This window comes from Melopsittacus undulatus, chromosome 1, assembly GCF_012275295.1.
Source record: "Melopsittacus undulatus isolate bMelUnd1 chromosome 1, bMelUnd1.mat.Z, whole genome shotgun sequence".
Lineage (NCBI taxonomy): Eukaryota > Metazoa > Chordata > Aves > Psittaciformes > Psittaculidae > Melopsittacus > Melopsittacus undulatus.
In genome coordinates this window covers 141,376,572-141,388,880 of record NC_047527.1, presented here as the reverse complement: position 1 = coordinate 141,388,880, position 12,309 = coordinate 141,376,572, and the positions used below count along the sequence as shown (strand labels likewise).

The 12,309-nt window shown below is 40.0% G+C and overlaps 1 protein-coding gene across 2 annotated transcripts; it reads left to right on the top strand.

Annotated features, from left to right (window-relative positions):
- The first annotated feature begins 950 nt into the window (after window positions 1-950).
- On the top strand, window positions 951-8,768 carry NUP42 (nucleoporin 42). 2 transcript variants are annotated; one of them, XM_034061759.1, is made up of 7 exons: window positions 951-1,137; window positions 2,043-2,289; window positions 3,586-3,680; window positions 3,992-4,068; window positions 6,116-6,202; window positions 7,886-7,970; window positions 8,101-8,768. In XM_034061759.1, the coding sequence occupies exons 1-7, from the start codon at window positions 1,026-1,028 to the stop codon at window positions 8,667-8,669; spliced, it is 1,272 nt and encodes a 423-aa protein (XP_033917650.1). In that variant the 5' UTR covers window positions 951-1,025; the 3' UTR covers window positions 8,670-8,768. The 2 variants fall into 2 exon arrangements, with proteins under 2 accessions (XP_033917650.1, XP_030909388.2); XM_031053528.2 differs by lacking the exon at window positions 951-1,137 and adding an exon at window positions 1,594-1,704.
- Window positions 8,769-12,309: the final 3,541 nt, after the last annotated feature.

Here is a 12,309-nt window from a genome sequence, read left to right as displayed (position 1 = left end):
TCCAGCTGTGTGTGTCAATATTGTGTACATCTTCCAGCTCCTGGAAGACTATATAGTGTATGTCTGTCTGTCCTGCACCCATGCTAGCTTAGTAGTATATTCACCCTGATTTTGCCACCTCTCTTCTAGTTAGCTAATTTTGCTCATCTTCTATGAGACTATTGAGTGAACTTAAAAAGTTGATGCTTACCTACCTATACCTTGTGCATTGCTGGTGGTGTGGATTTTTAGCCTGGTTTATTTTTGAAGATCCTCCATGTGCCCATCAGTAGTAGAAAATCCAGTTTTCAAAGTCAGTGCTGCTTTGTAGACATCCTCTTGGTTTTCTTCCTCATCCTAACAACTCCGCATGTACAGGAAATAGCAGATGCACTCATGGCTTGATAGCAGTTCCTGCAACTCTATTCAGGAGAAAGTGAATGTTATTTTTCCCCCCTTTCCATTTTTTCTGAGCCACAAAACAAAGGTGTCACAAGCAGTTAAGAGTCAGCTGTGCACTTCTCGGGAGTGTACAGGCTTGTATGTTATTTTGTAGATGCTTTAAAAATTGTGATGCCCCTCTAAGTTTATTTTCAAGCTACTGACAACTTTCCACCTACAACGAAGGAGCAGATGGTTGACTCGTAGCTTGTGACAGAACAAGGGCCTCTCCCGGTGGTAGAGTTGTGCGCTCATGAACGGCTCAACCTTTGTGCAAAGCCTCGGTGCTCGCCTTAACATACACTGCTAGTTCGGTGAGGATTTTCCCCCTGACATTTACCACGCCACAGCCTCCACCATGGTTAGATCCGGTTCGGTGTCTGTGCTGTTCGTGCCCCAGACCGTGCCCGCACCGACACCTCAGGCTCCAGCCGGCCTCACGCGTCCTGACCCCGCCCCGCTCCCTCAGGCCGCTCCGAGCCTGTCGCGCCTGCTGTGCGTCAGTTGCCCGGGGTGGTGCCCGGGGAGCACTCATGCGCTGTCGCCGGGACGCTGCCTCCTCCCCCTTCGGCGCCATCTTGTGACGTCTGTGCGGCCGGGTCTCCATGGCCATCTGTCAGTTCTTCCTGCAGGGCCGCTGCCGCTTCGGGGAGAGGTGCTGGAACGAGCATCCCCGCGGCGGCGGACGGTACGGGGCCTCCGCCACCTCCTACCAAGGTACTCCCTAACGCGGCGGCCTGCTGAGGCCTGCAGCCTCCGGCCTGGGGTAGTACGGGAACTGAGGTACCTGTTGAGAGCTCATAGCTCGGCCCCTCTGTGCTGCTGGCCGGGCCTAGAAGCGGCCCCGCTCTTGCAGCTCTTGGCCTGAGCTGTCGGCGGTAGTGTCTGCGCTGGCGCTTGTGGGGTTGGGTTCTGGCAGAGGTACTGCAAGTTGTGCTATGGGAACGGAGGAAATAGGATGGTAACTCCGGAAACTTTGTTGGTAAGAACAGCGAGCGACTTTCCAGCACCTGCGCGTTGTACCCTTTGAACGGTAGTTTAGTTCGAATGGGATATGGGCCTCTGGAAGCTTTTGGTACGCGGGAGACGTGACGGGGAGCAGACGGATGCAGTCGTGTCAGGACAGTAGTACGGCTGTCCTTGCTCATCCCCTGTTGAAGGAGGCTTAGGAATTGCCTGTCAAACGCACAAATGGGTCCCGGTTCTCAAAACTTGACTTGAGAGGTCTTAGCTATGTGCAGAGCCTCAGCTATAGCAATGCAGGCAGGAGCCCCTACTGCAAAGGTACTGTGAGTTAAATTCATTCTTTAACTTCTGGGGTAGTTACTTTATGAAACAACATAAGCAAAAATGAAATAGTCTCTTTTCTGCAATGCCCTGTGTTGTTGTTATGGTGATGTGAGGAATTCTTTACCTATGATACCAGAACTAAGCAGGGTAATGCGCTAGGTTAAGCTTACTTAATAATCAGGTGAACTCATGAGGAAACAACCTACATTTTCCTTTTAAGCATCTGATTGCCACCATAAAAATAATTATACTCAGTTTTTGTTGATGTTACATTGCTTAATACCTTAATGATTTTAAATTTCTGTTGTTTCTCTCATTTTTTTAATTGGAAGGTACAAGCAGAGGAGGAGGATGGGGTAGCGCTAACCAGAAACACAGTAATGTTATCCAGCCATCTACCTTTAAGTCTAATGTGTGGGGTGGCAGCAGAGATTATGGAAGAGGACTTTCTGCCTCCTCTGGCTTTGGATCATCAGGTGGCAGCAGTGGAAATGCGAACTTTTCACAGAACAGATTTTCTGTATTAGGGAACAGTCAGAACGTTGCTGATGGCTACAGAGATGAAGAGGAGAGACTTCTGTAAGTTATAGTCCTGTCTTACTGAAAACATTTATAATGAGCAGTTTGAAAGCTTACTGGCTTATTAGAAATAATGTAGAGGACATGATTGTGAGAAATAAAGTGGGATGTGTAAAAAGAACCATAGAAAACACTGCTCCATTTGGTTCTCTTGAGTTATGTGGGCATGGGAAGAAAGCAGTCCTTGTTTTGAACCTGGATTGGGCAGCCAGACAACTGCATATTAGTAAGGTGGCATGGTTTTGTAAGTTATGGGCAGGAAGATAAGGAAGGAAACAAAGATGTCAGTACTTAAAAAGAAGGGGTCAGAGCCCCTTGGACAGCATCTCAACCATTAAAAAAACAAAGCACAACAATCTGAGAAAATTAACAATTTGACTTAATTTTCCTGACAATTAAGATAACAAATTATTTTTCCAGTAGTAAAACTACTGAAACCTGGTTTCACATGCATCTATTTATGAGTCAGTTGAGAATGACTGGCAGGTTCAAGATGATTACAGGGCAGGTGATGAGAAGCAACAGGTAGTATTGCTGATTTCCTGAAGAAGCAAGGTTTTGGAACTACTTTCCATTGTATTTTAAGATACACTAAGAAAATGCTTAACAGATAATTTATTCACTCTCTCAAACATGAATGTGTGTTGTGTTACAAACATCCAAAATACTTACAATCTTTGTTACTGTGTAGTGATCTGCTTGTCCATTTCAGTTTTTTAACCATTCATTGTTTGTTTACATTTGGATTTACTTTTGCTGATGGTGCTGCTAGTTTGCAGTGTCTGGATTATTATACTTTTGATTCTTTTCGAAATACTTGTATAGAACACATCACTTTTTCTCTTTTTTCCCCTGAATTTTGCTATTTAATAATGTGCACACTCATCTATATTGTAAAATCAACCAGTATTGAGAAGGTTTTAAATTCTGTTGTGATCTGCAGCTTCAAGGAAATTCAGTGACAGCATCTGCCATATAAGAACTAAAAATACATTGCCTGGTTTGGGATTTATTTTTTCTTTTTTACAATGCTGTTTGATTTACTTGCAGTCAGATGATAAAGAAAATGCTTTGTAGGGACATTTATGTATCTTGCCACATAAGTGCATTTTTTTTCCTACAGATAACTGAGTATTTCTCTTGTTCATTCCAGCTAGTGCCTTCCTTCATTAATTTTCATGGCAGCAGGTATTTGAATCTGGCTTTGGATTTAAACCAGGCAGTTGCTTCTGGTGGTATTGTTTTGACCATATATTTTCACCTTCACCTGTGTTTTTATTTTCTTTTGTTTTCTAGTGAAAGTGTAGTGAAAGATATGGAAACTTGGGAATCTTCAGGACAATGGATATTTTCTTCGTATTCACCAGTGAAAGAAAAGCTGAATGTCTCAGGTAGGTAATATTTTTAGTGCTATGTATTGCTGCTGCTTAGTATTTTTCTTACACTTGTCCATGCTGTTGTACTCTGCAGAACCATTTGCAAGGTGATGATTTGCTTTGTGGTGCAACAGAAAGGAATGCTGGGTTATGGCAAACTCATTTTGGACATTCACATATTTGAGGTTCTGTAATGCATCCTTTTTGTGTCCCCAGCTGTGACTGACTTATTACAGATCATGTACCATGGCCCATTTCTTCATACCTATTGAAGAACTGCCCTCTGTATTTTCTTGGAGAGGTTTTTGATTATCCTCTTGTTACAGGCTTTCGAGATTTCTCACCAGAAGAGTTGCATCTGGAGTATTATAACTGCAGAGCAAATAATAACATTCAGAACTATGTAAGTATTTTTAAAATGCTGACTTGTGTGGACACATTTTGGGGTAGGACTTGTTACTGTTCTTCAGGTGGCAACTCTCCACTCATTTAATTACCAGACTCTAGCAGATTATGAGAATGCCAAAATGTTTTTAAATTACTGAGCACCAAATATAATGTGAAAATAACTGCTAGTCTATATGTTCTACCGTAACTTCCTATTTCTGTCTGAGAGCACAGGCTCAAACAGTCAGATCTCAGCTTCTAAGACTGGTGGCCTAGTCTCTTGACACATCAGCTCCTATAGGAAGAGGTGGCAATAGACTTTTAGCTAGTTTCAGATAAATGTGTGGTCTTTTCTCAGTCTAGACAATTCCTTGACTTAGTCCTGTCCCTGCTCTTGTGTGTTATTTGTAGAAGTCACTTGAATACTGTCTCAAAAATTTAATACTGCATATGCTGTTAGTTTGATTGTTATAGCTGGTTATATAGTGCTGTAGGTAGAACACAGGGAAGTGTATTTGATCTTGTTATTTTCCGTATTTTTGTTGCAGGAGATTAATGCTGAAAATAGATACTTTAAAGGAGTATAAATGTTTCTAGAAAAGAAGTAATACATGTGTTTTTATATAAATGTATTTGAATTTATATGTATTGTACCTCCCCCATAGTCCCATCAATATCAAGGAAGCTAGCAGAGTTTAATGCTGTGCCAGGAAAAGAATTAGGCTACTGGATAGATGAAAGTACAAATTAACTCAAGCTACATTGCACTCTTTCCTCTTCTCTGTGGTTCTGTATTACAGAAGGAATTGCTGTTGTCACCACTCTTGCTTCATGTGTTTAGAATTATCAAAATTGCATTTTCAGAGACAGGAAATAAAGCTAAAAAAAGAAAAACCCAACAGCAAACCTTCAATTACAATGAACTGCAGTGATTAAACAGTACACTCTGCCTGGCTGTTAGAAAGCAAAAATCTGTGGTCTTACTGAAGCACTAAGTGCAAGTCTCAATGTGTAGTTGACAACTGTATGATACAACTCTCTTACAAAATGTCTTAAGTACAACATGTTTTTTACAAAGCATGTTTCTATTCTTAATCTGGGCCAGAATCTAAATTTTCCAATCTGTTGTGCAAGAGCTAATACCAAGCAATATGATCTTCCAGCATGTGACTAGACACAAAAGAATTATTGATGTTTGCGATGTAAGATTCTTTTGAAAAATTAAGGAATTTATTTACAAAAAGATAACTTGTTCCACTCGTACAGACATTTAAGACACTTTTTGTTTTATTGCTTATTTTTAAGGAAAATTCATTTAGGCCAAGCTTTGAATAAGGTGTGTTAAATATAGGAAATTCAGGTTTGAAATTCTTGGAAAGTTATTTTTAAGACATTCCAGTTTCTTGTTTAATACTTTTATCATAGTTACCAAAGCACGGGCACTATTTATTGCTAGCATATATTCTGTGCCTTAGTCATTTGGATTACATGAAATGGGCTGATGTAAATTAAGGACTTAAAATATTCAACTTTGCAAAATTTAAGGTTGGTTCTATTAAAGTGTTTAAACTACAATATTATGAAAGTGAGTGGGGGTTTTTCTGAAAATGTGGGAGAAGCTAAAGCAACTCTTAGGACTTGAGCTTAATGAGCAAGTACCTAAGTGTACAGGCCAGAAATAAAGCAAGGATTCAAAAGTTTCTTCACATATACTTAAAACTTACATATTTAGTGTGTGGGTTGTTGTGGGGGTTTTTTTCCCCAAGCGCCTAATAGAACTAGTGATAGAACTTAGATTTAGAAAGCCACAGATTTTTTTGTAATCATACTGCTATGTAAAGAAAGTTGATTTAAGGGCAATAGGAAGAGAATTTAAAGGACTTCAATGTTAATAACAAATACTGCAGTTCCTTACCTTGAAGTTTCAGGAAAGCAAAAGTCTTGTCTTCTTGGCTTAATAAAATTTCTAGAAATTTTCTGTCAGTTGTCAGGTCACTCTTATTTTCTTTTTTATGAAGTCTTCACCACTAATAAAAACATGCTTTTCTTTTCCCCCTTTTTAGATAAATTCTGTCCAACAGTTAGCAGACCAATGGAAAACTCGGCTGCTTCAGCTGAAAGTTTTAAATGCATCAACAAAAGCAGCCTTGGTAAGTCCTAATGAAAGGTAAAATATATCTGTTCCTGATGTTGTCTTTTCATTAATCTTGGGCAAATGTGGTTGGTTTAGATTCATGTTTTTTTAGACACATCCTACTAAACTGTCCTGCAAATTAGCATTTGCATTTTACTTTCTGCTAAAAAGATAGATATAAGACATGGTAGTTGGAATATGCCACTTTGTTTTTAATAAAGAAAACTTACAAATACTCCGTAGAATCAAAGTATTTAACCATGCTTCTACTACCTCTATAGAAATAGGTAATAGGTATTGCTTTGAAGATTGCAAGATATTTTTACAACCCCATATACGTGATTCTTCTAGGGTATCCTTGTTTGCACCTAAATAGCTGAGACATGACAGTGTCTGATTCCTATGTTCACTGGCAATTTTATGGTAGATCTATAAACTGTTCTGAAAATGTCAACTATGATGTGTTATATTCTGGTACTGTAGCCTTGAAAAAGCACTTGGTGTGAAAGTGTTTGGTGACTGGTGGCATGAAGACCTTGACAGTAATCTTAGAATGCTCCTGGGAACGTTAGCAAAGGTGGAAAGGGTGTAAGGAGGAATTACATAAGAAAATAATGATTGGAGTTTGAAAACTGCCCTGTCTGTCCATCTGTGTGATTTTGTCGGCAATAGGAACATGACCGAATATTCTATCACTGCCTGAGCCAGGTGAACATGAAACTCCGTGAATGCAGTTTTGGGTCTTAACTCCACCTTTGTCTGGAGTTATGAAAATGGTGAATTTCAGGCAGCTATTGTAAAACCCTTTAGTTAACTAGGGAAAACAGTGAGTCAGGAGGGTTCTGTGTTAGCAAGGCAGCAGCTGTACCACAGGTTTGAAATACTATCATTGCAAGCCATATGTAAGCAACCCTAGCTTAAGGTTGGGATCTGATCATGTAGATGTATAGTAAGAGGCTAGTATCCACCCCACCATTTTTTCCATGCACTGACTGTGACTGTTCTAAGGTATAATCAGCAGACCAGACTGGAATTGTCCTCCAGGCCACCTTAGGAGAAATAAAGCATTTTGGTAATGCCAGAATGAGAAATTGCTAAGATAGGTGGGAGAGAAAATGGGTAAAATTTGGAGATACAAAGAGTAATTTGTCCTGAGAAGGTGATACACTCTCATGAATCTAGATGTGTCAGAAAAGAATGCTGGGGTTAAAGGCAGTATTAAATAGCCAGGGAGACAGAATAAGTTGATTTAAGTGGAATATGCAGGATGTGCCTGAAGTTTCAGTAGTATGATCACACTGCCTTGGTATTTTCAATGCTGACGGTGAAAGAAGCAAGGTGAGAGAACAGGATAAGTCAAAGCAAGGACATAGGGTCATAAAGCACTCCCTGAAATAGGTAAAAGATGGGAACAAGAGCTCAAAGAGATTGTTTGAGTCACTGTCTGACAGAAAAAAAAGTCTATATGTAATATGTTTGTGTTTCTGGAGTGTTTTAGAGAGAATACTGTATAAGCACAGAGCATTTTGTTGATCACTCTAAGAGCATGCAATTGTGATGGAAGTCTTCAGTGTCTAACTTAGTCTAAGTTGTATTAAGTTGGACTAGGCAACTATATTTTTGCTTCAAGTATTCATTGAAAGACATTTCCCTATTTTGAAATCTTATTTTCATTTATATATTTGTAATTTTTTTTAAGGTATCCGAACTAAAGAACACAGTTACTCAATCATTGCCTGCCTTTGGATTTGGAGGACAGCAGTCATTGAGCTTTGGGTTGTCAAGTAAGTCCCTGCATTAAGAACCAAGAGTTACACGTTTTGAGTTTTTCTTCTGCATTACTGAAATACAGCAGTGGTTAGTACCACAGACGTGCCCATTCTAACATTTTTTGTATCAACTTTATACTTGCAGACTTTCCTGTGATCAGCAGCAGTAGCAGTGTTAGCAGTTTCTCCTTTAAAACAAGTTCCAGTCTCGTCAATGCATCATCTGGAAACACCCCTGCTTTTGGGAGCTCTTCTGCTGGTTGTAATCCTCCTGCATTTGGTGCGACGTCCTCTCTTAGTGTATCCCAGTCTGCTGGTTTTGGCAGCCCAGCAGCTCCATCTGCAGCCTCCTTCTCATTTAAAACTTCTGAAACAACTAGCGGTTTTGGAACTTCTGGGTTTTCAGGGTTTGGCACTACTTCTGCTGTGAGCTCTTCGTATGTCACTTCACCTAAAGTCTTTGGAGATTTTAGTGCACCAGTAGCAACTCCTCCCTCACATTCAAGCAGTACTCTATTTGGACAGAATGCCAGTGCCTCTGCACAGACCTTAATGTCAGTGCCTTCTGCAGTCACAAACAATAATTCATCAGAAAAGTTATTTACACCAAAGAGCGAACTGTCAGCTGAAGACTTGAAACAATTCGAAGCAAAAAAGTTTACAATTGGAAAGATTCCTCTTAAGCCACCACCATTAGAACTCATAAATATTTAGGACTTAAGTTTATTCTGAAATTACAGTTTTGTTACTTCTCTGATACCTCACTACACCACTTTGTGATTGAATGATAAAATAAATCCAGATGTAAACAAACTCGAGATTTTGTTTCTTCTCCAAGCAATGATAAACTCAGAGGCACAAACATTTGAACACTGAATTTTATAGTTTCTCAGTTATTTTGGAATGTACCTTTTACGTCCCAAGAAATTAACTAATGAACATTTTATTTTAAGTTCCCTTTTATATTCTGTACTGTGAAATTCTGGTCAAGAACTATATTAAAAAGGCTTTGTCAAAAGCAAAAGTGCTTTGGTGAGCTGTTCACAGTCTACTGTGAATAGAATGCTAGAAAGAAACAGCTGCACTGCCAGACTGGTTGTTGTTGGACCACTTTGTCATTTGCCTCTTACTTGGTGCAGCTTTTGACAACTGTGTTTGGAGAGAGGGGTCTCATGTGGTCTCTACCCAGCTACATCTGCCTGTCATCCAGGAGTCAGTTACCTGTCCCAGCTGATCTAGCTCAGCTGGTGTTAGCTGTTCTGCTTTAGGTCATAGTGCACACATTAGTGTAATACAGTTGGGGAGGATAGCCTTGAAACCATCATGAGTAAGGAGCTTATGGTTGGCTATTTTGACACATCTCTGATCAAACTTTGCAAGCAATTGTAAAATCATGCGCTACATGTATGTGAATTGAGAACCAGACAACAAAATTCTATCAAAATTGATGGGCGTATATATTGGCATTAATTATATTAATGATATTTTGCCTAGATGCTATGAAGCAGGGGTCAGAAATTTTCTAGACGAGGTACAGAGTCAGGTGAAGAGAACATTTGTTCTTGATCAGGGCCCTCCTAGCAGTTTACTAAACCTCAAGAGGAAAGCAAAAGTTTACCCAGGATCTACATAAATAAATTGATTGTCCCTTTAACACTTGACGATAACTTTTCAGTTCTTGCTATGGAGCCTGTGGCCCTACTTAAGACTGCTATATCTGTGCTTCCTACCAAAGGCCCATAGCACTAAGATAGTGTGAATGAATTTAACTTTTAGAATGATAGGCAATTTGTGTGGGTACTGCAGGTGTCATAGAAATCCAGGTGCCTCAGTCCACATGCTCAGTGTAGACATTATGCTACAGTACTGGGCTGTTTATATGATTTACTCTTTTTGCAATTGTTCTGTAAATGAAATAAAGCATCTGGTTTTTATTGTTGTTAATGACCCAGGTCAGGCTTCCTGCAGCTCACAAACAAAATACTGATACACTAGCACAGAGTTCCATTTAATTCTTATGAAATGTGTTTCCAAGTGGGATCTCCAGAGCAGCAGTAAGACTTGTACAAACTAAGACAGGTACATCTGTCAGGGCTCACTCGGCTTACTTGGATTTTGACACAGGAACTGACAACCATACCAAACTCCATATTTGCAGAAATCCCCCATCTTTACAGAAGTTGTTATACTCCCTTTTGTAAACATTTATTTAACAACAAACTATGTTTGTGGCTTGTCAGATGAATTCCATCACAGCATGAACTCATCCTATTACATGCTATACACACTTTCCCATTTCATCCATGAAGCTTTAGTGATTCTCTAACCCAGTTGCACCATAAAGCTACCATGATTTTTGAAGTTCCTATAATTTTTATTACTACTACATTAAAACAGCATTCTAATGTGGCAAGAGTATATTTTTAGGGTAAAAGTACAGAATTAAGCATTGCTGATAAACCTTAAGGATCCCTTGGCATGTTTTAGAGGACTGTGGATGGTTTTACCTTACACATAAAGTAGTAATAATTTTGAAGTCACCTGTGCTGTTTTCTCCTTTTATTCCTAATGACCATTCTCTTAAATGACTAAACAAAGAGAGGAACAGTCTAAGTCACAGTTAAGGACAGACTACCTCTGGTAAATGCCCAGGCTAAGTTGAAGTGTCTTTATGCATAAGGCCACTGCAAGATTTTTGAGCTGCTGTACCTCGCTGCTGCTGCTGTGTTACACAAGAGCTTAAAGCAGTTTACTTTTTAAGTGATGAACTGAAGCCTTTGGTCTTTCTCCAGAGTAGCTCAGTAGGCCACTGCTGTTAAGCTGTGCCAAGAGCTTTCAAGGGTCAAAAGTGTGCAAGAGCTTTTTTAAGTGGGAGGATTTAAAAATAAAAATTGTAAGGCCATAAAAAAAATCTGATTAATCTGTACATGGCCAAAAGAACACTGCCAGATCTTCTCAAACATGATTCTAACCTACAGCAGAGAAGATAATTTTGAAGTCTTGTGTCACACTGCCATTAAGACATAGAGAATCACAGAATGGTTTGTGTTGGAAGGGACCTTGAAGCTCATCCAGCCCCAGCCCCTGCCACAGGCAGGGACACCTTCCACTAGAGCAGGTTGCTTCAAGCCCCGTCCAACCTGGCCTTGAACACTGCCAGGGATGGGGCAGCCACAGCTTCTCTGGGCACCCTGTGCCAGTGCCTCAGCACCCTCACAGCAAGGGAGCTATTCCCAATTTAGGTAACAATACATCTTTTCTCCCACCCTCAAAAAAGAAAAACTATCACTATTGCAGAGATACTGAGAGTTGGTGTTTCATCCCAAATGGGCTTCTGACCGTCTCAAAAGATGGCAGAGAGCAGTGTGATATGACTTAGCTAGCAAAAGGCAAGCTGTGTATTTGGCTGCAGAGGTAGAGATAAGGATAGGATAGAACAGGAAGAAATGGTATTGTTCTAGTGGGCTTACTAAGCTGCAGAAAATAAGCAACAATTTGTTAGTAGATCAAAGCAATCTTTCCCAACATTTGTACTATATTTCCTTTTTTGTCACTGTTGCTGTTCTGCTGTTCATCCTGTTCTGCTTTTGGTATATTTGATATCAAAGTTGCTTGCAAGTACAAAGGCGGCTAAATAATATCTTCCTTTTAGCTACAATCCTTTCATTTTTCTTAACTTTTCCTTTTTGCAGCTGCTTTTTTGTTTGACATATGGCTGCTTTCCAGAAAGTCATAATACTCTGGTCTGGCATATAAAAACACATATAAGGTGGCAGCAAACTCACAGATCTCACTTACTGCACTTCATTTTAAAACAGGAAACAGGAGATGAATGTCCAAGCAAAGAGGTGTAACATGTCCCGATTAGTACAACATGGTCTGTGAAATGGGCTAGAACATTCAAGCTCCATGTGATATTTTCAAGTACTTCCCTTACTTTGAAATAACAGGATTTATGAGTCACTGAAATTCCTGTGGTGTGGTACCAACAATTAATTTGAAGAATGATTGGAAGTTTTGGTTTCCAAGAGATCCTGGATTAATCCTCAGGCAGCAGCACTTGAGACTGGCTGCATGCAGGAGAAAAAACCCTCCACTACCTCAGCAAAGGAAGCAGCCCAGTATCTAGCAAAGGGAATTTTCTCTGCCTTTTTTCCTCCAGGTGATAGTAGCAGCACTGGGAGATCTCAAAATACAAGCTAGTAGCAGAGAAGATAGGAAGAAGGGAAACGAGCCTCAGAAAGCATTACACTATCATAGTAACCCTGTGCTCTGTAGTTTCACTACATGCAGCAGGAAGTGGCAAGGCAGCCTTACATTGAAGAAAGATGAACTGCAAATAAGCTTCAGAGAA